Genomic DNA, 23,245 nt, shown 5'->3' with positions numbered 1-23,245 from the left:
AATTGATTGTGTTAAAACCCAGAGTTTGTTAATCCCACCTGTGGGATGGGCTTGTTGATGTGAAAAGAAAGTCCTGAATTGGGAGGAGCTGGTGATGTAGATTTGGAGAGACACTAGAGAGAGGCGGAAGATTTTTTTTTTGGAAGCAGCACCTCGTGGAGAGAGAGAGAGACTAAGAGGATTGCTGGTGGCCGCTTTGAATTGCCCTGGACTTTTGAGACCTGTCCCCTGAGCTGCCAAGGACTGAGGAGACATGGCTGTTTTGCTGGTACTTTGTCTGTCTGTTTTGATGTTATTTTGCCAGATTTGTCCACTGGTGAAAGACTGTCCTGTTGAAGAAGTCCTGGAACCTGGCATTTGGTTAAGAAGGCCTGAGACTGTCCTGCAGACAGAGAGTGAATACTGTCCACTGGTGAGGGACAGTACTGTTGTTGCAGGGGTCTGGAGACTGTCCTGCAGACAGAATGAATACTGTCCACTGGTGAAGGACAGTCCTGTTGTTGCAGGGGTCTGGGAACCTTTCTGTTGGTTCGGAAGCCCTGAAGAAGGATTTTCTTGTTGGATGTTTACAGAAATCCTGGGAGAGGGCTTTGCTAATGTGTTCAGGGGTTCTAGGACTGTTCTACAGACAGAGGATAAATTCATGAAGGGACTGGCAATGTATCTTATGGCCTTGCTAAGCCTTGTCTCCCCAGGAACTAAGATTGCTGAGAACTTGCCTCGTGTCAAGATGAAGAAAAGACCTCCATTTGGGTATTAAGTGCTGTGTTTAAACTTGATGTAACTCTGGGGTAGATTCAATTGTGATCCAGGGGGTGGGGAACTTTTGACCTTATTGTGCTCTGTGATTGACAAGTGAAGGTACTTTACCTATGTTTGGAAACTAATCTCCATTTGAGAAGAGGGGTTTTGTGGTGGACCAAATGAAGGTATAGCCTAGGGGTGGAGAAGTATTTAGAACAGAGACTTTGTAATTGATTGAATGATTGGAAGATCCTGGGGTGGGGTAGTACTTGGAGATTGTTTAATCACACTTAGTAAATGCTGTATTTTGAATGATGTCATGTTTTAATCTTCTCTGTTCTTGGTTTGTCACTAAATAAAATAGAGAGCACCTATGCTGGTATTTTGAACCTGGGAAGTTGCCTTCTTTTGGCATTATATTACAGGGGGGAAGAGGCAGGGCAATTGGGGTTAAGTGACTTGCCCAAGGTCACACAGCTAGTAAGTGTTAAGTGTCTGATGTCACATTTGAGCTCAGGTCTTCCTGATTCCAGGGCTGGTGCTCTATTCCCTGTGTCACCTAGTTGCGCCCCCCCCCCCCATTATATTTTAAGGTCCCTCTCTGCTGACATACCATTTTTAAAAGCACTTCCAGGTCTGACATTCCATGTTCTATGTTCTAAGTTCCCTTCCAGCTCTGATATTCTATGTTCTAAGGCCTTTTCCAGATCTGATATTCCACGGTTTAAGATTACTTCCAGATCTGATGTTCCATGTTCTATAGTTCCTTTCCAGCTTTGATATTTTGTGTTTTGTTCCCTCCCAGCTCTGACGTTCCATGTTTTGATATCCCTTCCACATCAGACCCGTCTGTTCTAAGTTCCCTCCTAAATCCCGGCCTGCTTTTACATTCCAAGATCCAGATCCCTCCTCTCCTCCTCTCAATCGTCCCCTCCTCCCCCTCCTCCCTCTCCTCCCCCTCCTTCTCCTTCCCCTCCCCCTCCCCCAACCCCGTTCCTAATCTTGTTGCGGCGCATCGCGCTAGCCTTCACAGAAATAAACAAACCTAGGGCCAATCAGAAGCGCCTCTTCCCTCCTGCTGACCAATCAAGAGACGCTTTATATGGAGGCGAAGGCCCAGAAGCCCCAGCGAGCCGGCGGAGAGGAAGTCAGGCTCTAAGGAAAGCAGTCTGATTTCTGCCGGCCGGCGGTCGTTCGTTTGTTGTCCGAGGGGCGTAGCGTTTGCCGGCAGCTCCGGACGTGTTCTGCCGGGCCTGAGGAAAGAGAGATGGGCGTGAGCCGGAGGTAGGGCCTGGGCCGGGCACACCTCGCGCTGTAAGGATTCGTACCTTACGGGGTCCTTGGCTCCACCAGAGGACTCCCAGGCTGGGGTGGGGACGTGCAAGAGGCGGGGCCCCGGACTGAAGCTGGGGCGGGAAAGCCCGGGAGTGCCGGGAGGGAAGCGGCGACGGGGGCTGGCAGTGGCGGCGGGACCCGCCCCGGGTGGAGGGAGGCCGGCGCCCGGGCTGGACGGGGACCGTAGGAGGAGGCTAAAGCGGCTACGGTGGGCGAGCTGCGAGCGGGACCTCGAGGGCAAGGACGCCCCCGGGGGCGCTACGCTTCCCATCTCCTCCGACGTTCCCGGTTCCTCGTCCCGGGAGGCCTGGCCGGGGAAGCGGCAGGCCCTCTCTGGCTACGCCCCAGGGGGTCCTCCTGGACCGTTGGCTTCGTCCTCGACGCCCCCAGCCTCCACGTCCCGGGTCCTAGAAGGGCATCCGACTGACGTCCGCAGGGGGAGCACCCACCACGAATAAGCCCCACGCCCTTAAAGAGGGAAGACCCCCGGGAGGGCAAACAGCCCATCCCTGATTTTACAGATAAGCAAACTGAGGCTAACCTGACCAAAGTTGTCCCACCACTGTCACCGGCAGTTCAGGGACTTGAACTCAGTCTTCAGTCTCTGACGCCATCCTTCCATAGCCCCCAATAGGATTTTAGCTCTGATCTTTCGACTCCAAATTCTGTGTCTGTAATTGTGTCTTAGGATGAGGGCGGCTGTCATTTGGGTAAGATAGTTGTGTGTAAGAGTGAGACAAGTGACATCGTGATGTGCTCTGATTCAAGGTCCATTGTAAGGTAATGTAATATTGCACATTTATATGTCAGAGAGCTGTGCTTGGTGTGGCAACACTCACCTCTTTATAATGTAGACCTTAGAACTGGAAGAGACCTAGCCATCATCCAGGCCCTTCTTGTCATTTTACAGATGAAGAAAATGAGGCACAGAGATAAAATGATTTGTCCAAGGGCATGGACTAGCAGAGGCAGGTAAACCCAGTACCCTCCATTCCACTATGCTCAGAATCATCATTTTCTAGAACCTTGTTTTTATCCCCCCAAATAGGTTTTTAAAATTTTTTTTCTCCTTACTAGAAAAAAAGGGGCAAAAGCGTTTCCAAAATTATGTTTAAAATGGATGGATCAATGATGTAAACTGATCCTTATTCCTAATTGATTTTTTTAACTCATTATAAATAGCACTGTTCTAAAACTTCTTTAGGCCTTAAGCTTCCTTCACTTACTCAGCTGAGGAATTTTCCTAACTCACTGAAGAATTGAGAGCTCCCTCTTTTGTCCTTAAATCATATCACCTTGATATGATCTCCCACTATCCCCTTTGCCTCCAGTATGAAGAAGAGATGACATTTAAAAAGCAAAACAAAAGCAAATGTATTCTTGATCCTTTGTTGTTGTTCAATCTTTTCTGACTCTGTGAAACCATTTTAGTGTTTTCTTGACAGAAATACTGGAGTGGTTTTGCCATTTCCTTCTCCAGTTCATTTTTTAGAGGAGGAACTGAGCCAGAGAGGATTAAATGACTTGCCCATGGGTCCCACAGCTAGTAAGTATCTGAGGCTGGATTTGAGCTCAGGAAGATGAGTCTTCTGATTCTAGGCTTGGCACTCTACTGAGCCACCTAGCATCCTTGATCCTATCCTCTCCCATTTTCTCTATCAGATTATTCTCAATATCATCTTTTCTTTCTCATCTTCAGTGTCACATTTCTTCTGACTCTTGTGTAATAAATAGTCCTAGCTCTCCCCCATCCACTCTGTCCTACTATCTATTACTATTCCTACTAGGTACTATCCTTTATTGCTCCTCCTTCCCCTCAACTTTTTGAAAAAGCTGCCTATATTTTCTCTCCTCTCACTGTGTTTGAAACCTTCTCTAGGATGGTTTTTGACCTCATTCAAGTGAAGCTGCTCTCTCCATGGTTGCCACTGATCTCTTTATTACCAGATCTGATTTTTTTCATCTTCATTTTCCTCTCCATCTGCTGCATTTACTACTGTTGATGATTCTCTTCTCTCTGGGTTTTCATGACGCTGCTCTCTTTCTTGGTTCTCCTACCTGTCTGTGCATTCCTAATCTCCTTTACTGGTTCTTCATCCATGTTATGCCTACTGACTGTAAGTGTACCCCAAGGCTCTATCTTGGCTTCTGTTCTCAGGAAAAGAGACCCCTCCCAGGATAAGCTGATCACTAGAAATATCCATCACTATGCTGCTAACTCAGCATTGGATACTCAGTACCTTCCTAACTCCCTCAGCCTCCTCTCCCCTCTGATTGGAGGACTGGAAGGTGGAACATTCAACACTAAAGCTTTTCCTTTATGGAGAGCAGGATTTAGACTTTGCAGCTCACTCTCCATTTTCTATCTGCAGTTTTGCTTGGTTTGAACTTCATGGAACACTATACCACTTGATATTCACCTTCACCTTCCTTCTAGCTTCCTTTTGTATTTTTTCTTTACTAGATTGTAATCTTTTTTTTTTCTTTTTGGAGGGGGAAGGTGGGACACTTGGGGCTAAGTGACTTGCCCAAGGTTACACAGCTAGTAAGTGTTAAGTGTCTGAGGCTCAGATTTGAACTCTGGTCCTCCTGACTCCAGGGCCACCTATCTGCCCCTTAATCTTTTTTTTTTTTTAAATTAAATTGGTTTGTTTATTTACTTTTAATTTACAACATTCAGTTCCACAGTCCCTACAGTTTCAAATGTTCTCCTCCTCCGTCCCACCCATCATGGCAGCATATACTTTTTTTTGTAGGATCTACAAATATCTTCACATTAATCATTATGCAGGTTGTAAAGAAGGATTATAACTGATGGAATGATCAGTGGGAAAGAGGAAACAAAATAAAACATCCCCTTAATCCTCTTAAGGGCAGAGACTGTCTTTATCTTACTTGTGTCCCCTGTGCTGAGCACAGTGCCTGGCACATAGTAAGTACTTAATGTATGTTTATTGAATTGAATTGCTACTTATAACTATCCCGCCTCCTTTTATGATTTCTCATATGTATGTATGTATGTGTAGATACAAATATATGTGTATATACGTATGTATATGTGTGTGTATCCTTGATAATGTCATCTGTGCTACTTTCATGTAGCTGATCATTACTTTCTTCTCAGCATAAGTCTTTATATTATCGCTTGGATCACCTGCAGTTTTGATTGTGAAATTGTAGTGTCCGTTATATCACTGGAGAGTTAAAATGTTACGAAGATAATTAATAGGAGCAGTAGAGTGCCTTAAGTTTTACAGAGTTCTTTATGTGCATGCATACATTACCATAACAACCCTGTGAAGAAGGTGTAGTTACTCTAGTGCCAGGAATGCCACTCCCTTCTCACCTTTGCCTCTGAGAATCCCTAGTTTCATTTGAGGTTCAGGTGAAGTATTTTAGAGTTATACCATTTGGAATTCTGTTTCCTAAAGGAAACTCTACTTACAGAATGTCTTTAGTGAAGCTTTAATTTGTTCCTGTTGTTCCAGTAGTCTTTGAGGGGTATACACCAGAATTGAGGAGGGGTATCTTTTGCCAATATAACTTTCCCTTATCATTGCTTCACAATCTGTAGTCCCCAAAATGCATTGTGACTAGCACAAGCATCTGTTAGGAGTGCCTAACTCAGAGGTTATGTGTCAGAGATATAAAAAATTGTAGAATTACTGATATAAAAGACCTTTCTGTTTCCTAGGATTATATATTCAGTTTAATATATAATAACAGGAATAATTGTGAACATACCTATGTTCTCTACTGACCTTACCTCAGTTTTGTTTCCTAGAGTATGGAAAGTTAAAAAAAAATCACTTTAAGACCATTAGTCTCATTTTTGCTTTAAAACAAGGGAGGTGAGAGTGCAGTGAGCTAGCCTCTGAGCACAGGAATTCTGGTAAGTGTCAGGCATACAACTCTGGTGAAAACCTTGGAAAACTTTGTATTTTTTATGCTTATGCCTCATTTTCTTTATCTATAAACAGAAATGATATTTTTCCAAGTATCTGAATTGTGTGTGCCTGTGTTAAAAAAAAGATCTGGCAGAGTATTATGGTAGAAAACCCTGACAACCTGAAGCCAGAGTTCTGGTCCTAGGTTCTCTCTCAGCCTGGAAGGCTGCTTTGGCAAAATGACTTTACAGAGCCATGAGATTTAGAGCTGTAAGGTACCTTAGAAATGGTTTAGTCCAGGAATAGGGAACCTGTGACCTAGGCCACAGGTGGCCCTCTAGGTCCTCAGGTGTGGTCCTTTGAGTGAATCCAAACTTCACAGAACAAATCCCCTTAATAAAAGGATTTGTTCTGAAAAACTTGGGACACATTTGAAAGGCCACACCTGTGGACCTAAAAGCCATATGTGGCTTCGAGGCCACAGGTTCCCCACCCTGGTTAGTCCCGTCTGCCATTTTATTACTGTTGAAATGGAGACCCAGAGAGGTGGAGGAAAATTTACACAGAGTTACATAGGTAGAAAATGACAGAGTTAGTTGGGGTTTCAAGTCAGTCTGGCATCTAAAGCCAGAGCTCTTTCTGTCTTCTTGTCTGTGTGATGAAGGGGACACCCTAGATGGGTTTGACTGTTTCAGTCCTAACACTCTGTGATTCCAGGAATGTGATATGTCTTATGTCTCCATATTGATTGCTTAGGTATTGTCATGTAAATCTGTTTTGGCTTTTTTTAGTGTGTAGAGAAGGTAGCAGTCTATTCCCTTAATACATTTCCTCCAACTAATGTAACTTAACCTTTCTGGATAACAACAGAGCTTTTGACAAAGTCTCTCATGATATCCATTTGGCCAAGATTTAAAGGGAATGTGTTAACTGTCTTCAAATAACTGCGCTTCAAAATGGGGAAAAGGGTGAGATTTATTCTGCTCAGCTTTAGAGGGCAGAACATATACCAGTGGATTGAAATTATAGGAATTTGGCGTAAAGGAAAACTTCCTAACAGCTATCAAAAAAAATTAGGACCATGGAGGTTGGATGGCTGAATAGGAGAAAATTGAAGGACCTTCCACTATGGAGACGGGAAGGGGATGCCAAATCCCTTTTGCTGACCAGGTCCCTGCTGACCCAGCTTTGAGGGTGAGAAGGAGCTAGCATACATCTGGGGAAAGAAGTAGCAAAGGGTCAGGGACCCTGCTTCGTGTGGCTATTTGCAGGAGAACAGAGTCCCTGGTTTCAGTTCTAGGGCAGAGAGTACAGCTGTAGTTTGCAGCTACTTGAGGGATTGTGGGGAGCAAGGTCATTTGTGGGACAGTGTGCCTGAGGGCTGTAGCTGTGGTTTAGGAATGGAGAGGAGAATGCAAAGTTGGGCTCCAGAAACAGACCTCAATAAATAACAGTAAGAAGGACCTGGGGCTTGGAGCATCATTCCCCATACCTTAGGACTAGAACTTAATTATAAACAAAATAAAACAAAAATAAGTAAATAAATATGAGTAAGCAAAGGAAAGAGAACCCATCTTTAGATAGCTACTATGGGGATAGAGAAGATCTGGGTTCATATTTAGAGAAAGATAATGGAACTAAAAAAGCCACTAATTTTTCCATGAGAAATGTCAAATGGTCCCAAGCACAAAAAGAGTTCTTGGAAGAACTTAAAAAGGAATTTAAAAATCAAATAAGAATAATTGAGGAAAAATAAGGAAAGAAACAAAAGAGCAGTCTCAGAAAATCAAGAAAATTAAAGTCAACTAACTGGAAATAGTAAAAAATTTAAGGAAGAAAATAATTCCTTGAAAACTAGAAGGGGAAGTTAATGAGATTCTAAGATACCAAGAAATAACAAAAGAATGAAAACATAGAAGAGAATGTGAAACATTTCATCAGAAAAACATCTGATCTGGAGAACAGATCAAGGAAAAATAATATAAAAATAGTTGGACTCCCTGAAAATTATTATTTTTTTAAAAAGGCTTTTTTTTTTTTTAAAGCATTTGGGGTTAAGTAATTTGCCCAAGGTTGCACAGCCAGTTATTTTGTTTAGGTGTTAAGTATCTGAGGCCGGAACCGATCCCGGGTCCTCCCAACTCTGGGGCCGGTGCTCTTACTTACTGCGCCACCTAGCCGCCCCCCAAAAAAGACTCTTGGGGCAGCTAGGTGGCACAGTGAATAAGAGCACTGGCCCTGGAGTCAGGAGGACTCCTGAGTTCAATCTGGCCTCAGATACTTGACACTCTTACTAGCTGTGTAACCTTGGGCAAGTTACTTAACTCCAACTGTCTTGCCTTTCTCCCTCAAAAAAAAAAAAGACTTGATACTGTATTGCAAGAAATTATCAAGGGAGATTGCCCTGAAGTTCTAGAACAAGAAAGCAAAACAGAAATAGAAAAAGAAAACCCACTGATCACCACCAGGAGGAAAACTTACAGGAATATTATAGCTAAGTCTCAAAGTTTCTAGGTTAATGAGAAAATATTGGAAGCAACAAGAAAAAGCAGTTTAAATATTGTGGTGCTACAGTAAGGGTTGCCCAAGATCAAGAAGCTACCATGTTGAACTGTAGGTCTTGGAATACTGTATTTTGTGGAGCAGAAGAGCTAGGGATATGACCAAGGGTAACTTACCCAGCAAAGTTAAGTATGATCCTAAATGGAAAAAAAATGAACATTCAAGTATCTGTGACAAAAACAGCAGAACTCAAGGGAGAATTAAACATAACATCCAGGAGAAATATGAGGTAAACATTAAAGACCAATTAGAAGAGCCTCAATAAGGTCAGATTGTTTACTTCTTATATGTGAAAATATTATCAGTACTTTTATGTCTGTCATTATTATTTGGGTAGTTTGAGAAAAAGACTTGGGCAGAGCTGAATGTGATGAGGTGATTCTAGAAAAATAAAACCATATAGGGAGAGATAAAAAGGAGTAATTATCTCACACAAATGAGGTATAACAGGAAATATTGATTCAGACAGAGCTAATGGGGTGAAGGTGGGTAGTGTTGATATCTTACTCAAAATGGGTTAAAGAGGGAACAACATATATATCTTGGAGGGTGTAAAAGCCTTCTAAATTCAGAAAGAAATAAGAGGGTAAAAAGATAGAATTAGAGGAGAGGATAAGGGTAGGACTTTTAGAGGAATGGGTAGGTAAAGGAATAGGAGGGCAAGGTAGCAGGGTAGAAGTAAAGAAAAGTGAGGAGGGATGGGGTAAATAGGGTGAGAAGGATAGTGAGGAAAAATAGGAAGGAAGAAAATATGTAAGTAAATATCACTTAGAATGTGAATGAGATGAATTTACCCATAAAATGGGAATGGATAGGAGATTAAAAATTTGAATTCAACAATATTTTGCTTTCAGGAAACTATGAAAATGAGAGATATACACAAAGATAAAATAAAGGGCAGGAGTAGAATTTATTCTGTAAAAAAAAAAATCAGGGGTAGTAATCATGATCTCAGTTTAAAACAAATAGCTTTAATCAAAAGAGAAAAACAGGGAAACCACACTGTCAGCAATATTATTCTATATTGTTTCAGACCATTTAAAATAACTAGACAGTATAAAATACCTGAGACCAAAACAAACAGAGATACTATTAAGTAACAGTTCATTTGGAAGAACAAAAAAGGGTAAGGAACTTCATGTAGCCAAGAATAGAAGTAATGTAGAAAGTTTAAGAAAAATTTTCACAGCCAGTCTCTCAGATAGGATGTGATTGGGTTAGAATATTGCTATGGTATATGAACTAATGAACTGGTTGATGTAGAAAAACATGGAAAGACTTGGACTTCTGAAAAAAGATGTAAACTAAGGGGGACTGGGTCAAACCAGCACAATGTAGGTCTTGTCAATTTCTTCAGAGAAAAAGATGACAAGTAGAAATAAGGCATAGTACATATATAAATGTAGTATAAGTGTATATGTGTATGTTTATAGATATCTGTACATATGTATGTATGTATATTAAGCTCAGAGACCTAGATTTAGATCCAGATGTAGCTTACTTGTAGCTTTCCTTTGGATGAGAGAGGGGAAAAAGAAAATAAAAAGTGCACAACAGAGAACAAAAGAAGGCCTACAAGGAAGCAAGGAACAGCTGGGCAGCTTTGAAAATAATGTGTAGTATTTATGTTTTCTTGAAATGAAAATTTATTGTTTTATATTGAATCCTCTCCTATGTCCTGCTGTGTACATAGCAATGTTTATTTTTTTCTTTTCTTGTTTTATATTTAAAATAAATTTTAAAATTCGCCACCAACCTCCTCCCCCCCCCAAAAAATAACTTGTTGGGGATATTGTAGAGGGAATTCATGTTTTGGGTAAAAATGGTTATCTACCAACTCTAAAATTCTATGTATGATTTATTGCTTTGTCTTTGCAGTCAACAAGGATTTTCTCTTATTTTCAGAATCTAGCTGAGGAAACAGTCTCTTTGTTATGATGCCATCCCGTAACAATGTAACTACTGGGATTCCCAGTAGTAAAGTAAAATACTCCAAGCTTTCTAGCACAGATGATGGCTACATTGACCTTCAGGTGAGTAAATAGGTGAAAGGTACTTGATGTTAGTTGGCTGTATTTCTGTTGAGATAATTGAAAAATCTTCTGGAATTAGACTCTGCAACAGTCCTTTAAAGACTGTGTTTAGAGAATTTAGTCATGTAGGAAAGCAACGGACTGCAGTACATGGGGCACTGAATTTGGAGTCTAGTAATCCTAGGTTGAAATCCAGCCTCAGACACTTAGTAACTTTGTGATCCTGGGCTGGTCATTTAACTTCTCTAAGATCTTAGCTCCACATCTATAAAATGAGAGGTTTGGACTTAATAAATAGCCTTTAAAGTAAGGTCCCTTCCAGCTCTAAATCTGTTATTCTATAGGATCTTAGATCTTAGGATTTATACTTAAAACCTTTAAAGTGTAGATAGACTAAGGGGGACTAGGTCAAACCAGCACATTGTAGGTCTTGTCAATTTCTCTCCTGTGGTTTCCTAGAGATATGTCTAGAATATTCAGCACAGTCAGACAGCGTAGTTATACAAATTGGAAGTTTTAATATTCAGCAGGGAAATTACGTTGAATTTTACTGAGGCTGTAATTTTTTTTTTTGAGGGGGTAAGGCAAGGCAGTTGGGGTTAAGTGACTTGCCCAAGTTCACACAGCTAGTAAGTGTGTCATGTCTGAGGTTGAATTTGAACTCAGGTCCTCCTGACTCCCAGGTCCAGTGCTCTATTCACTGTGCCACCTAGCTACCCAAGCTGTAATTCTTTTAAGAGCACTTTGTTAGCTATGTATGTGAATTTCAATTAAAACCAAATCAGTTCTATTTTGTAAAGAGGGAGAAGCCAGCTTTAAATAGAAAGAAATAGCAGGAGCAACTATTTTCATTCTTGATGTCATCAATTAGCATTCACCTTTCTTCTCTGGTATATTTTTTAAATAGTTTTCTTTTTCTTGGGAAATAGTAAGGAGGACACAGAAAACAAGTTACTAAATTTGTGTCCCACACTGGTTATAATTATTAGAAATAATATTACTGCTTCTTTTGTCTTCCCCCTTAATATAAAAAGTTCTAAAGTGAATTGATGGGGACTGGTTCTTTAAAGATATATAGTACCTCAAATCTATATAAGTTTGGGTTATTCTTACAGCTTTGGCATTTGAAATAAAAATAGGAAAGGACCTAGGAGACTTCCAGAAAAGTTTATTCAAAAACATTGACCCAAAACTTGGAGCCATCTCAAAGTCTTATCACAAATTTAGGTCATTTTGAGGTCATTTGCCTTGTGTTACAGTGAAAATGTTAGGTAGATGTTAACAGTCCATTTCTAAAACATAGAGGAGTGTTAGCTAACTTCAGATGTCTGAAATTGACTTTTTTGTATGCATGTACCTGTCTTTCTATAATGCATAGTACTATGTGCTTTACCCAGTAAGTGATGAGTAAATGTCAACTGGCAGTTGCTAAGAAAGCAAATTTTGCAGAGTATGGAAGGTCTCCGACAATATATGTAATGATTTATGAGATCTTCCTTATTTTATCATAGAGGGTTTTTTTCTTTTGGAAGAAATTAGATTTTCATGGTATTAACTTTCTGAGGAATAATACCAATACAAGCCTGGTCAAACCACTTCTGGAGTCTTATACTCAGTTCTGTATACCATATTTTAGTAAAGACATTGACAGAATTGGACTGTGTCTAGAGGAGAGTAACCAAGATAGTGAAAGAAGTTGAAGTCAAGCTATATTAGGATTGGCTGAAGGAAGTGGTGATGTTTGGCCCAGAAGGACAGAGACTTTAGGGGAGTCTGGTAGCTGTTATCAGATATTCAAAGAGAGGTAGTGTGGAATAGATTAAGACTTTTTATTTCAACTAGAACCAATGGATGGAAGTTACAGGATGACCAATTTTGGCTTGATATGAAGAAAATTTACCTTATAATTTATAACTTCAAAAATGGAAGGGATTACTTAGAGAGTTAGTGAGTTTCATATCACTAGAAGACCTCAAGAAAAAGGTGGATGACTATTTGTTGGTCTTCTTATAGCAGGTGTCCTGTTTCTCCTGATACTGTTATCTTTCTAGATGTTCAGACTTAAAGCTTTGGTGTCATCTCCTACCCGAGGCCTTTCTCTAATCTTATCAGCTTGGTAGTGCATTCCACAAAAATTTACCTCATATTTTGTATGTATCTTATTATACTTTTATATATATACATACACATATTGTTTCCCCTGATGAAATGTAAACTCCTTGAGGCCAGGGAATGTTTCATTTTGTCTTTATATCCCTAGCACTTAGTATAGTGTCTGGTGTATAGTAGGCATTTATTTATTTATTTGTTTGTTTTAAAGCAATTGGGCTTAAGTAACTTGCCCAAGGTTACACAGCCAGTTTTTTTGTGTGTGGGTGTTAAGTATCTGAGGCTGGAACCGATCCTGGGTCCTCCTGACTCCGGGCCGGTGCTCTTACTGCTGCGCCACCTAGCCGCCCCTATGGTAGGCATTTAATAAATAATTATCAATTGATTGATCAAACACTTCCATTCAGTTCCTATATCCTGTTGATCCTGAAATATCTCTCACTTTAGTTCCCTCCTTTTCACTTCCTTTGCAACTACTATAGCTCAGACCCTTTTCACTTAGATTATGTAATAGCTTCCCAACTGGTTTTTCTTTCCCCAATCTTTGCCTACGGTGTTTATTCACATCATTACCTCTGCTTAAAAACCTTCAATAGCTTCTTATCCCTTATAGAATCAAGTAGAAAGTCTAGACCCTGGCATTCAGCCCTTCGTCCCCTACAATCTAGTTTCAGCTTACCTTTCTCTTAGATTGCTCCCCTTCACATACTGTGTCCCAGGCAAACTGACCTACTTTCTGTCTTTTTTGATCATTTTTTTTCTGTCTTGGTGCCTTTGCTCACAATATACTCTAACACATGCCTAGAATAGAGTATTCTTCCTTCCATTTATTCCCCATCCTTATTTCTATCAGTTAAGAGCCCTTTCTTCAAGGAATAACTCGGATGCTACCTCTTCCATGAAGCCTTTCCTGACCTCTGCTGGCCAAAAAGAATCTCCCCTTCAAATCCTCATAGCACTTTTCTTCACCTTTTTGTAATCCTCATTGTCTCACACATATAATAGTTGTGGACATAATCTCTCTACCCACTCTTATAGCTTGTTGAGAGCAGGGTATGGCTTGTCTGGTTTTGCATTCCTAGTGTTTGGTATAGTATCTCAATGCATTGTAAAAACAAATTTATATCTAATGGAAGTTTAAGGTAGAGGTTGGACTAGATGAACTCTGGGAGTCTGAAAGAAATAAAGAACTAGAAAGAAGTATTTACCAGAACTCCTTTTAAATATTTGGTATAATAGTTGAGGCTCTAAGAAGTTTTCCCCATTGCCTCAAGAATAAAGGGTTATTTTCTTGAAATCCTTCCCCTTTTTCTTTTCTTAAAGCACTTTCCCTTTTTTCTCTCCCTTAAAGTTTAATTGAAGAGAGGGGACAAGTATGTTGTAAAGGAGTGACCAGGGTCAATGCGAGAATGAGGTGAAGGTATTATTTTTGTTCTGTGTTTTTTCTATCTCAAGTCCTAATGCTTCTGTAATGTCTTTTTTTTCCCCTCTACCTTTTAGTTTAAGAAGAGCCCTCCCAAAATCCCTTACAAAGCTATAGCACTTGCCATAGTGCTATTTATGATTGGCACCTTTCTCATTGTCATAGGTGCTCTGCTGTTAGCTGGATATATCAGCAAAGGGGTAAGTTGTTTGATCTGTAGCTGATCCTTCACTGTATTTAGGAAGTGCTCTGAAACTATTAAATTATCTAGGAATTTTAAAAAGCTTTATTATTGAATATTCAACCATTGAGGAGTGGCTAAATAAGTTGTAGTATATGACTGTTATGGAGTACTATTATGCTATAAGAAATAAGGAAAAATAGATTATTTCAAAAAGACATGAAAAGACTTATGTGATCTGATGCCAGTGAAGTGAGCAGAAACAGAATTTTGTACTAGGACATCAGTATTATAAAAATGATAGAATAATCATTAAAATTATAAACTATTGAAGAATGAAATGAGTAGAACTAGGGGAACCATTTATGTAATAGTAAAAAAACAACTTTGAAATCTGTAAGAACTAGAATCAATGCAGTGATGACCATTCATGATTCCAGAAGACCAGTAATGAAACATGCTTTCCATGGCAGGTGATGGATTTATGGAGCATAATGAAACATATATGTTTGTGTATAGTTATTGGGGGAATTTGTTCTGCTTGTTTGTTAAAATAAGTTTGTTTTTTTTTTCTTTTTTTCCCACCTCCCCAGTGAGGTTGTAGGTAGGAGGCAAAAATAGATTTCTGTTAAGTTTTTTAAAATAGTAAAATGAGAGAATGCTATAGCTATGAAATGTAACATAAATTTTTAGGCAGGATCACTGTGTAAATAGTTTTACTTAACTGTTTCATTTTGTTACCAAAAGCTTCTCATGAAACAGGAATAATATGTAAATATTTGTAATGTAAAAACAAAACATCAATAAAATTGAAAATGTATAAAAGCTTTTAAAATCTTTTTTTTGGCAAGTAAAGCGTACTCAAATCAACTCAAATGTTTTGTCCAGAAGCAAAGAGAGAAAATTTAATTTTCTTCCATTGAACTCACAAAACTTCCCACACAGTTCCTATGAGTTAGGTGGTAGGTATTATTTTTCTTGTTTTACATGTGGCAAAACTGAAGTTCAGAGAAAAGCTTATCAGCTCACCTAAAGTCAGACAGTTGGTCAGTGGCAGAATTGGCTTCTGACTCCCATTTTATTTCGGTACACATCCTGAGCCATGGACCTCAGTTTTGTGGGTATAGACTGAAGGAGAAGCAATGAATCACTACATTGTAAAAATTTGAGGTCTAGACATGTAAAAGGCCACTGACTGGATTTCTGTAGTGTCTCAGAAATAGAAAACCAGAGGAGACTGGAAGTGACTGTCTTTATCTTTTAGAACATCCTTTAGATTCACAGTGGACACATAAGGGAAAAGAATTATTTTTATTTTTAAGGAAAAATTCAAATTTAGGCAACTGGGGCTTTATAAAGTAATATTTGGAGCAGCAATAGTTTATACTTCCTTTTAGGCTATTTCTATAAGTCACTCAGCTAAGTCAGGCAACAAGCATTTATTAAGTGCAGTGTGCTAAGTGCTGAGGATACAGAGAAGGGCAGAAACAGACCCTGCCCACAAGAAGCATACATCCTAGTGCAGGAAAAACCTGCAAACAACTATGAACATACAAGCTATATGCAGAGTAGATAAAAATAATAATATATAATGATATGATAATAAAAATAATAATAGGAAAGCCTCCTGCCAAAGGTGAGGTTTGACCTGTCTTGAAGGGGAGACCAGGGAAACTAAAAGGCAAAAGAGGGGGAACAGAGCACTCTGCAAGGAGTGGAGGGAGTAGGTGATGGACAGGGCCAGGCAAGGTCAAAGGCATGGAGATATGGGAGAGGGCATATCCTGTGTGAAGAATAGGAAGGAGGAAATTGTGGCTAGATCAAAGAGTGTAAAGAGGTGGTAAATGTTCAGATTATGAGGGGCTTTAAATTCCAGAGGTCATATCGGATTCTGGAGGTAATAGAAAACCCCTACTGACTGCTCAATGAGCAGGGGGTTGATATAGTCAGATCTCCACTTTAGGAAAGTTACGCTGGCAGCAGAGTGGAGGCTGGATTGGAATGGGGAGAGATTTGAGGCAGGAGGGAGAACAGTCAGAACTCTTACAGGAGAGAGATGATAAAAGCCTTAAGTGCAGTTGTAGCTGAATGAGTGAAGAGAAGGACATGTATGTGAGGGATGTTGTGAAAGTAGAAAGGACAAGATTTTTTGTTAAGCCATAGTTGATATTTGGAATTGTTCAGAAGTAGTTGTGGAAATAGTAGTAAAATCACTCCAGAAATATTTTTTGTAAGACATGTCCTTTTTAGTCTGAGGTTCCAGTTTGGTGGCATGGTGATGAATTTTCGTGCTACAGCAGCTTCCAAAAACCCATCTACAGAATTATAGAGAAACCACAGTCAATATCATTGGAAGAAGAACTTTTCACTGAAAAAGACAAATCCTTGAAGTACTTTTTGTTGCTGGCCTTAAGAAAACCTAGGTTTGAGTCCTGTCAGTGGCCCTCTGAACATAGCTTCCTTATCTTTCAAATAGAGATAGTTATATTTTTATTGCCTATAGGGGTTATTATGAAGACAGCCTTCAGTAAACTATCAAATATTATAAAGATGAACTCTTGCCTCTTAGTTATTTAAAACTATTGTGACAAATGGCCTTCCCTGGAAGTGATCACTTCCTGTTTCAGTCCTAAATCACAACACCTAAATTTGAAGATAACCTTATAAAGAAAAATAATTATTTTCCTTTAATACCCTCTGTGTATCTAAAAGATGTTCAAAAATATTTTTTTTAATATTCTTTTATCTCACTGCTGTTATTTTGGTGGCATTGGTGTGATACTAACGTGTTTTCCTTTTTCCACCACCAGGGGGCAGACCGAGCCATTCCTGTCCTGATAATTGGGATTCTGGTTTTCCTGCCAGGATTCTACCATTTGCGCATTGCCTACTATGCTTCCAAAGGCTACAGGGGCTACTCTTATGATGACATTCCGGATTTTGATGACTAGAATCTACTTTGGTCCAGAAGAAAACAGTTGCTGTTGGAAATAAGCTTAGCACCGAATAGCTGAACCCATGGAAATTTAAATGCCAGTGGGTCAGAGAATTCTCTAGTTTTGTAGTTATTTTAACAAGGTCATTGCTAGGCTTTCTGGGGTCATGCCAGAGATGTTAACTGAACTTGCAATTAGAGAGATAAGACATCTTTTTCTTTACCTCCTGTTCTGAGTTAAGGTTTTTGAAGAGGCAGCTTTACCATATACATACACATATATTCCAAAGCAGTTGTGGAAATAATAGAATCACTCGAAAAATTTTTTTGTAAGACACGTTCTTTTTAGTCTGAGGTTCATCCCTGTGTTGGCTTTATGGTGATGAATTTTCCTACTGTAGCTGCTTTCAGACACCATCTACAAAGTTATAGAGAAGTAAATAGATCTCTCTATCTGAATGAATATATGTGTGTGTGTATGAATATGTGAATATATACATATGTATATACACACACACAAACTTAAACAGTAATACGAATTTGTTGAGGAAGTAGCCAAATAATGGTTTGGTTGAAAAGAGACCGAATCTCCCAACTTTAAGTTGAACATTTTTACCTTTTAGCTTTTATTTTGGAAGTAGTCTGGTGTTAACAACATGGTTTGTTTCAAATAGAAAATGCAGTTTGTCTAATTTTATTTTGTGAAATAATTATTTGACAAGCCCCAAATGACTCATTTATCCCATCAACGTATTTTTTCTACTGTCCTCCAGTAGAGCATCTCTTGGTAAAACTAAGCATAATCAAATTAGAGAGAATCCATAATGATTCTAACTTGCTTTTTGAAGTGACACAAAAATTAGGAATTTTGAACATTTCAGAACAGATTTTTGCAGTTTTTCATATTACTGATATTTTTGCCAGGTCTTACCTGTTTCATATGTTTGATGTCTATACCACGGCACATTTTGTCCTCTGAAGATCAAGATGTCCCATGTTCTTATTCTTCTAAAGGCTGGTTTCTTGGGTTTTTTCTACCAGTTGTCAGGATTGCTTATTTCCTATGAAAAATAAGGTTTGGGTAGTCATAATTTAGTTGTTTTTTTTAATTGCTTTATTAGTACTTTTTATTGTTGTTTTCTTACTGTGAAGAGATACAGATTCAGTCACTTGAAGTCTAAACTTGGCTAATGTAGGTTGATTATTTCATTGTTGCAGGGAGTGAGTACATTTATGAGAAATTAAAATGTCAAAATCAGAGCTCTAGATTTAATATTTGTAAAAGTTGTGCCTTATATTGGACATTGTAATAGACTTGACTGATTATCATGTTGGATTTAAGTCTATGAATCACATATAGAATATATCCTCTTTCCTTTTGGTTATACCAAGTCATTTATCAAACTAAGATCCTGCTATATAACCATACTCTTAGTCATACCCACAATGAATTATATTTTTACATCTAACCATTAAGCATCTAAGACCTAGTGAGTAAAATTTCATTGAGTCTAAGTGAAAAGCACTCCTTTAGGTACTGTTCCAACTTATAGCAAAAGCAGGTGGCACCATTTCTGTCCTCAGGGAGCTTACCTATTAATGGAAGAAACAAATGAAAAACATGAGCAGACAAGCGAAACCACAGAAATATATTAAAATGTATTTTCTTACACGTAGAAATGTGGCCCTTTTGATTTTATAAAAGTAAGACATCTGCTCAGGGAACGTTGTTGAAGTGATAAAAGAGGCATAAACCAGATTGTGTTATATGAAGGCTATGCGGAGAAGAGGGACAAGGTTTGGCAGAAAGGAGTGGCATGAATGAGAAGGTGGTGGAGTGTAAAGAGCAGCTGATGGGGAGTCGCTATACTTAGGCTTGAGCCTTCACGCCGCCACTTAGGAGCTGCATCATTTATTCGCTCCTCTGTTTCTTCATCTACAAAATTGGGGTAATAATAGTTGCACTGCCTACCTCACAGGGTTGTTGTGAGGAAAATAATTTGTAAACCTTGAAACCTCTCTTACTCTCTTTCTCTATGTATGTGTGTGTGTGGATATGTATATATATATATATATATATATATATATATATAATATGTGTGTGTATATACACATACACATACACAGATATGTTATTTTAATAATGATTAGTGTAATGGATTAGGACCTCAGACAAGTCACTTAACCTCTTTGAACCTCAGTTTCTTCATCTGTGAGATGGGGATACCCTGAATTCTTCATAAGATTTTTGTGAGGATTAGATGAGTTCAACTATGTAAGAATCTTTATAAAGTCCTCTACAGGAGCAAGGAACACTTATTGCAAAGAAAGACAAAAATAGGTAAATTATGATAAAAGGGTTCAGAGAACGATACAGAAAGACTTCAGAAACTATCGTTTGCAGGGATTCTTAATCTGCGGTCTATGAATTTTTTAAATATTTTGATAACTGTTTTAATGTAATTGTTTTCCTTTGCAATCCTGTGTATATAATGTATTTGACATTATTCTGAGAAGGGGTCCATAGGTTTCACCAGACTGCCAAAGGAATCTAAGACATAAATAAGATTAATCCCTGGTCTAGTTCAACCTCATCGTTTTACAGATTAGTAAACCAAGGCCTAGAGAGATTAAGTGACAATCATAAACAGGTTTATTTGACTGAGATGGGTAATTTATGCTATCCACTATGGATGTATTAGAAAATTAGAAGTTAACTAATGAGACAGATAGGAAAGGCCAGTTGATTAAGGTGATAATTTGAGTCAAGAATTAATGGAGAGAAACTAAGCCTTACTCTTCATATCTTTTGTAGCCCTAGTGCAGTAGACTTGGTGACCAATAAATGCTTTTCAGATAAAAGCACAAGAAGAGGGACTAATAAAAACTGGGCAAAATGGAACTGGCCTGTGGTACTGAGAATTTTCATTTCTTAGTTTAGGGTAGCCTTTCAGTAATCTAGTTTTCAGAAATGACTAAATTAGGGTGAAAAGGGGAGAAGAATCAGAGGAATGTTGCAAAAGAAGAATAGGTAGGACATGGTATATATAACCTGGCCATATAGACAGAGGGAAAGAGAGTAATTGATGACTAAAAAGTTATGGGCTTGAGGAACTTCATGTTTGGGCAGCAAAACAGTCTTAGGACATTCTTATATTGAGCCAAAATCTACTGCTCTGTATGTAACTTCTGCCAGTTCTGCCCAGTTTTCCCCCTCTGAAGCTACACAGAATAAGTATAATGCTTCTTTTACATTCGGATATCCTTGAGATAGTTTAAACAAGCTTTAATGTTGTACTCTACAAGTCATTCTTCCAAGCTAAATATTTCTTTGATGATTTCTTGGCCTTTGCATTCTTGTTCTCCGAATGTACTCCAGTTTGTCAGTATTCCTCTTAAAGTGTGATGCTTATGCTGAAACATGGTACTCCAGATTTCTAACAAGTACAGAAGTACAGTTGTACTGTTTCCTTATTCTTAATACTATATTTCTATTAATAGAGCCTAAGGTTGTACAGCCTTTTCTTCTCAAGTGTTGTCCCACCATTATATCATTCTAAGCTTAAAGTCAACTAAAATCAATATGGCATAGTGCATAAGAAAGTAGATTTGGAATCAGGAGAAACTGAATTGACATCCCACCTCAGATACTTATTAGCTATGGGATTGTGGGCAAATCATTTGACCTCTGTGTGCCTCAGTTTTCTTATCTATAAAATAAAGATAGTGGACTTGAATGCTTCTAAGGTCTTATGCAGTTCTAAATCTATGGGAAAAAATCCAATTTTTTTCTATGAATGACTAATAAGATAGATCTCACCCATCCTATTGGTATTTCCCTTTGATATCATTATTAAATTTCATCTTGGTAATTTAGATTCATGATTCTAGCCTGTCAGAGTCTCTGGGAGGTTCTGGGAAATTTATTATATTCTGGGTGTGTTATCTGGTTATCTAGCTTTTCCCCCTCAGTGCTATTAGTCATTCAAATCATTGAACAAAATGTTGAATGAGATAGAATTAAATACAAATCTCTTACCACCAACCATTAGAGACTTCTTTCCAGGTTTACACTGATCCATGCAATCTTTGGGTGTTCTAGTATGATTTCATTTAGAATCACAAAATCAGGGGTTGGAAGGGACCTCAGAGGTCATTTCTTCTAACTCTTAGCAGAAGCATGCATCTCCTACAACATATTTTATCTAGTCTTTACTTGAAGACAATGTTTTGAACTACTGCTTACTCCCTCTCCTACAGCATAACCTATTCTATTTTATTAGGAAGATTTTCATTATTTTGAGCTGAAATATGACTCCCTGTAACTTTCAGGAGAGTTGTTCTGCCCTCTGAGTCCCAGTATTTCTTCCACCTTATTACTGATGTTCAGTATTTAACTTCAACTAAGTAAGCTGAACATCATTAGTTCCTTCAATCATTCCTCATATAATATAGTATCAGATTCCTTCACTGTAAGTTTGAGGACATCTTGTGGTAGCTCCTTCAATTCATCCGGTATAGACATGCCAATTTGTCAATGTCTCTTCTAAAATATGGTGCCCAGAATCTGATGCAATAATCTAGATGAGTTCTAACTAGAATAAATACAATGGACTTTATGCTTCTCTTGCTTTCAAAGTGATAATGCTATTAACATAGGCTAAGATCAAATAGTACTTTTGGCCACTCCATCACATCACTGACTCATCGTCGAACTTACAGTCAATTAAAATCCTAGTTCTTTTTCATATCAACTGTCCTAGCCACGGGTCATTCATTCTGTACTTGTACTGTTCATTTTTTCAACTCAAGTACTTTATATTTGTCTCTAATTTCAATTTTTTTTTTAACTTTTATCCTTAGTTCTAACCTATCAACAACCTTTTTGGATGCTCATTCAGTTGTCTAGTATATTAGTCATGCTTTCTGGTTTCCTTTCTGTAAATGTGATAAATATAACATTTCTATCCTTTTGTCCAAGTAATTGATAGAAAAAAATTTTTGGATAGTGTCCAAGGACAGACCTATGATGCTCCATTAGGGATTTCATCCGATTTGACATCACCACTCTGGATTTAGTTGGGCAACCTGTTCTAAACCCACAGGATCAATCCCTGCCCCTTCATTTTTGTCCTGAAGAACATCAGGTAAGACTTTATCAAATGCCTGGTTGGAGGAGTTTAGATGCACTATATCTATGGCATTCCCAGGATCTATTAGTCTGACTACCCTGTCAAAAAAAAATGAGGATAATAGACATATGGTTGATATGTGATTGCCTCTTCCCTTTTTAATTTATCAAGAGTGATTTCTTTTATAATCTTGTCACATAGTTTTGCAAAGAATCAACTTTAATATCACCACACAATAGTGTTCGGTGTCCAAGTTTTCTGAAAATCAGGGTATTTGCTGGTATTTGGTCCCAAAAATAATATCCCGTTTAACTCTAGTTTAAATATCATTGATAACAGTTTAGCAGTCACATTTGCAAGTTCATTTAGCTAAGTGTCATAGTGGTTAGGATGTTAGACCTGGAGTTAGGAAGAAACAGTTCAAAAGCAGCCCCAGATACTTACTTATGTGGCCTTTGGCAATTCATTTAGATCTCTCAGTCTCAGTTTCTACATCTGTAAAATGGGGATAACACCTACCTCACAGGGTTGTTGTGAGGATCAAATGAGTAAAGCACTTTGCAAACCTTAAAGCACTCCTATATAAATGCTAGCTTTTAATATTATTGAATTTAATAAAGGGATCTGAATGCTCTCGCCATATTCTCACTTATATTTTGATTCCCTGTTAACTGTTTTTGTTTTATCCTTCCCAGTCTGAAGAGCTTGCTCCTGGAAAAGAAAACAAGGACAAAATAAAAGTTGAGTATTTCTGCCTTCTCAGTGTTACTTGTTACTATCTTCTCATTTGAGTGAAAACAAGGGTCCTTTCCCCTGATCTTCTACTTGTCCCTGCCATAGCTTGAAAAGCCATTTTCATTATATTTAATATTTACTTGGTTCTGTTCTTTACAACACTCTTCTC

The 23,245-nt window shown here is 38.5% G+C and overlaps 1 protein-coding gene across 1 annotated transcript; it reads left to right on the top strand.

Moving 5' to 3' along the window:
* The first annotated feature begins 1,819 nt into the window (after positions 1–1,819).
* Positions 1,820–23,105, top strand: TMEM230 (transmembrane protein 230). The gene is made up of 4 exons (XM_069068882.1): positions 1,820–2,028; positions 10,434–10,561; positions 14,171–14,293; positions 17,085–23,105. The coding sequence occupies exons 2-4, from the start codon at positions 10,463–10,465 to the stop codon at positions 17,223–17,225; spliced, it is 363 nt and encodes a 120-aa protein (XP_068924983.1). The 5' UTR covers positions 1,820–2,028; positions 10,434–10,462; the 3' UTR covers positions 17,226–23,105.
* Positions 23,106–23,245: the final 140 nt, after the last annotated feature.

The sequence above is a fragment of the Petaurus breviceps genome, unplaced genomic scaffold (assembly GCF_028583685.1).
Source record: "Petaurus breviceps papuanus isolate PSGF00001 unplaced genomic scaffold, PetGlider_PUasm1.0 90775, whole genome shotgun sequence".
NCBI classification, from domain to species: Eukaryota; Metazoa; Chordata; class Mammalia; order Diprotodontia; family Petauridae; genus Petaurus; species Petaurus breviceps.
This window is presented reverse-complemented; position numbering and strand designations above follow the sequence as displayed.

What these genes read in the sequence shown, in the direction of transcription:
- TMEM230 (XM_069068882.1), top strand. Translation starts at nt 10,463, where the DNA reads ATGATGCCATCCCGTAACAATGTAACTACTGGGATTCCCAGTAGTAAA. An exon ending in ATGGCTACATTGACCTTCAG is followed by an intron (nt 10,562 to 14,170) that starts GTGAGTAAATAG and finishes TCTACCTTTTAG; the next exon opens with TTTAAGAAGAGCCCTCCCAA. An exon ending in CTGGATATATCAGCAAAGGG is followed by an intron (nt 14,294 to 17,084) that starts GTAAGTTGTTTG and finishes TTCCACCACCAG; the next exon opens with GGGGCAGACCGAGCCATTCC.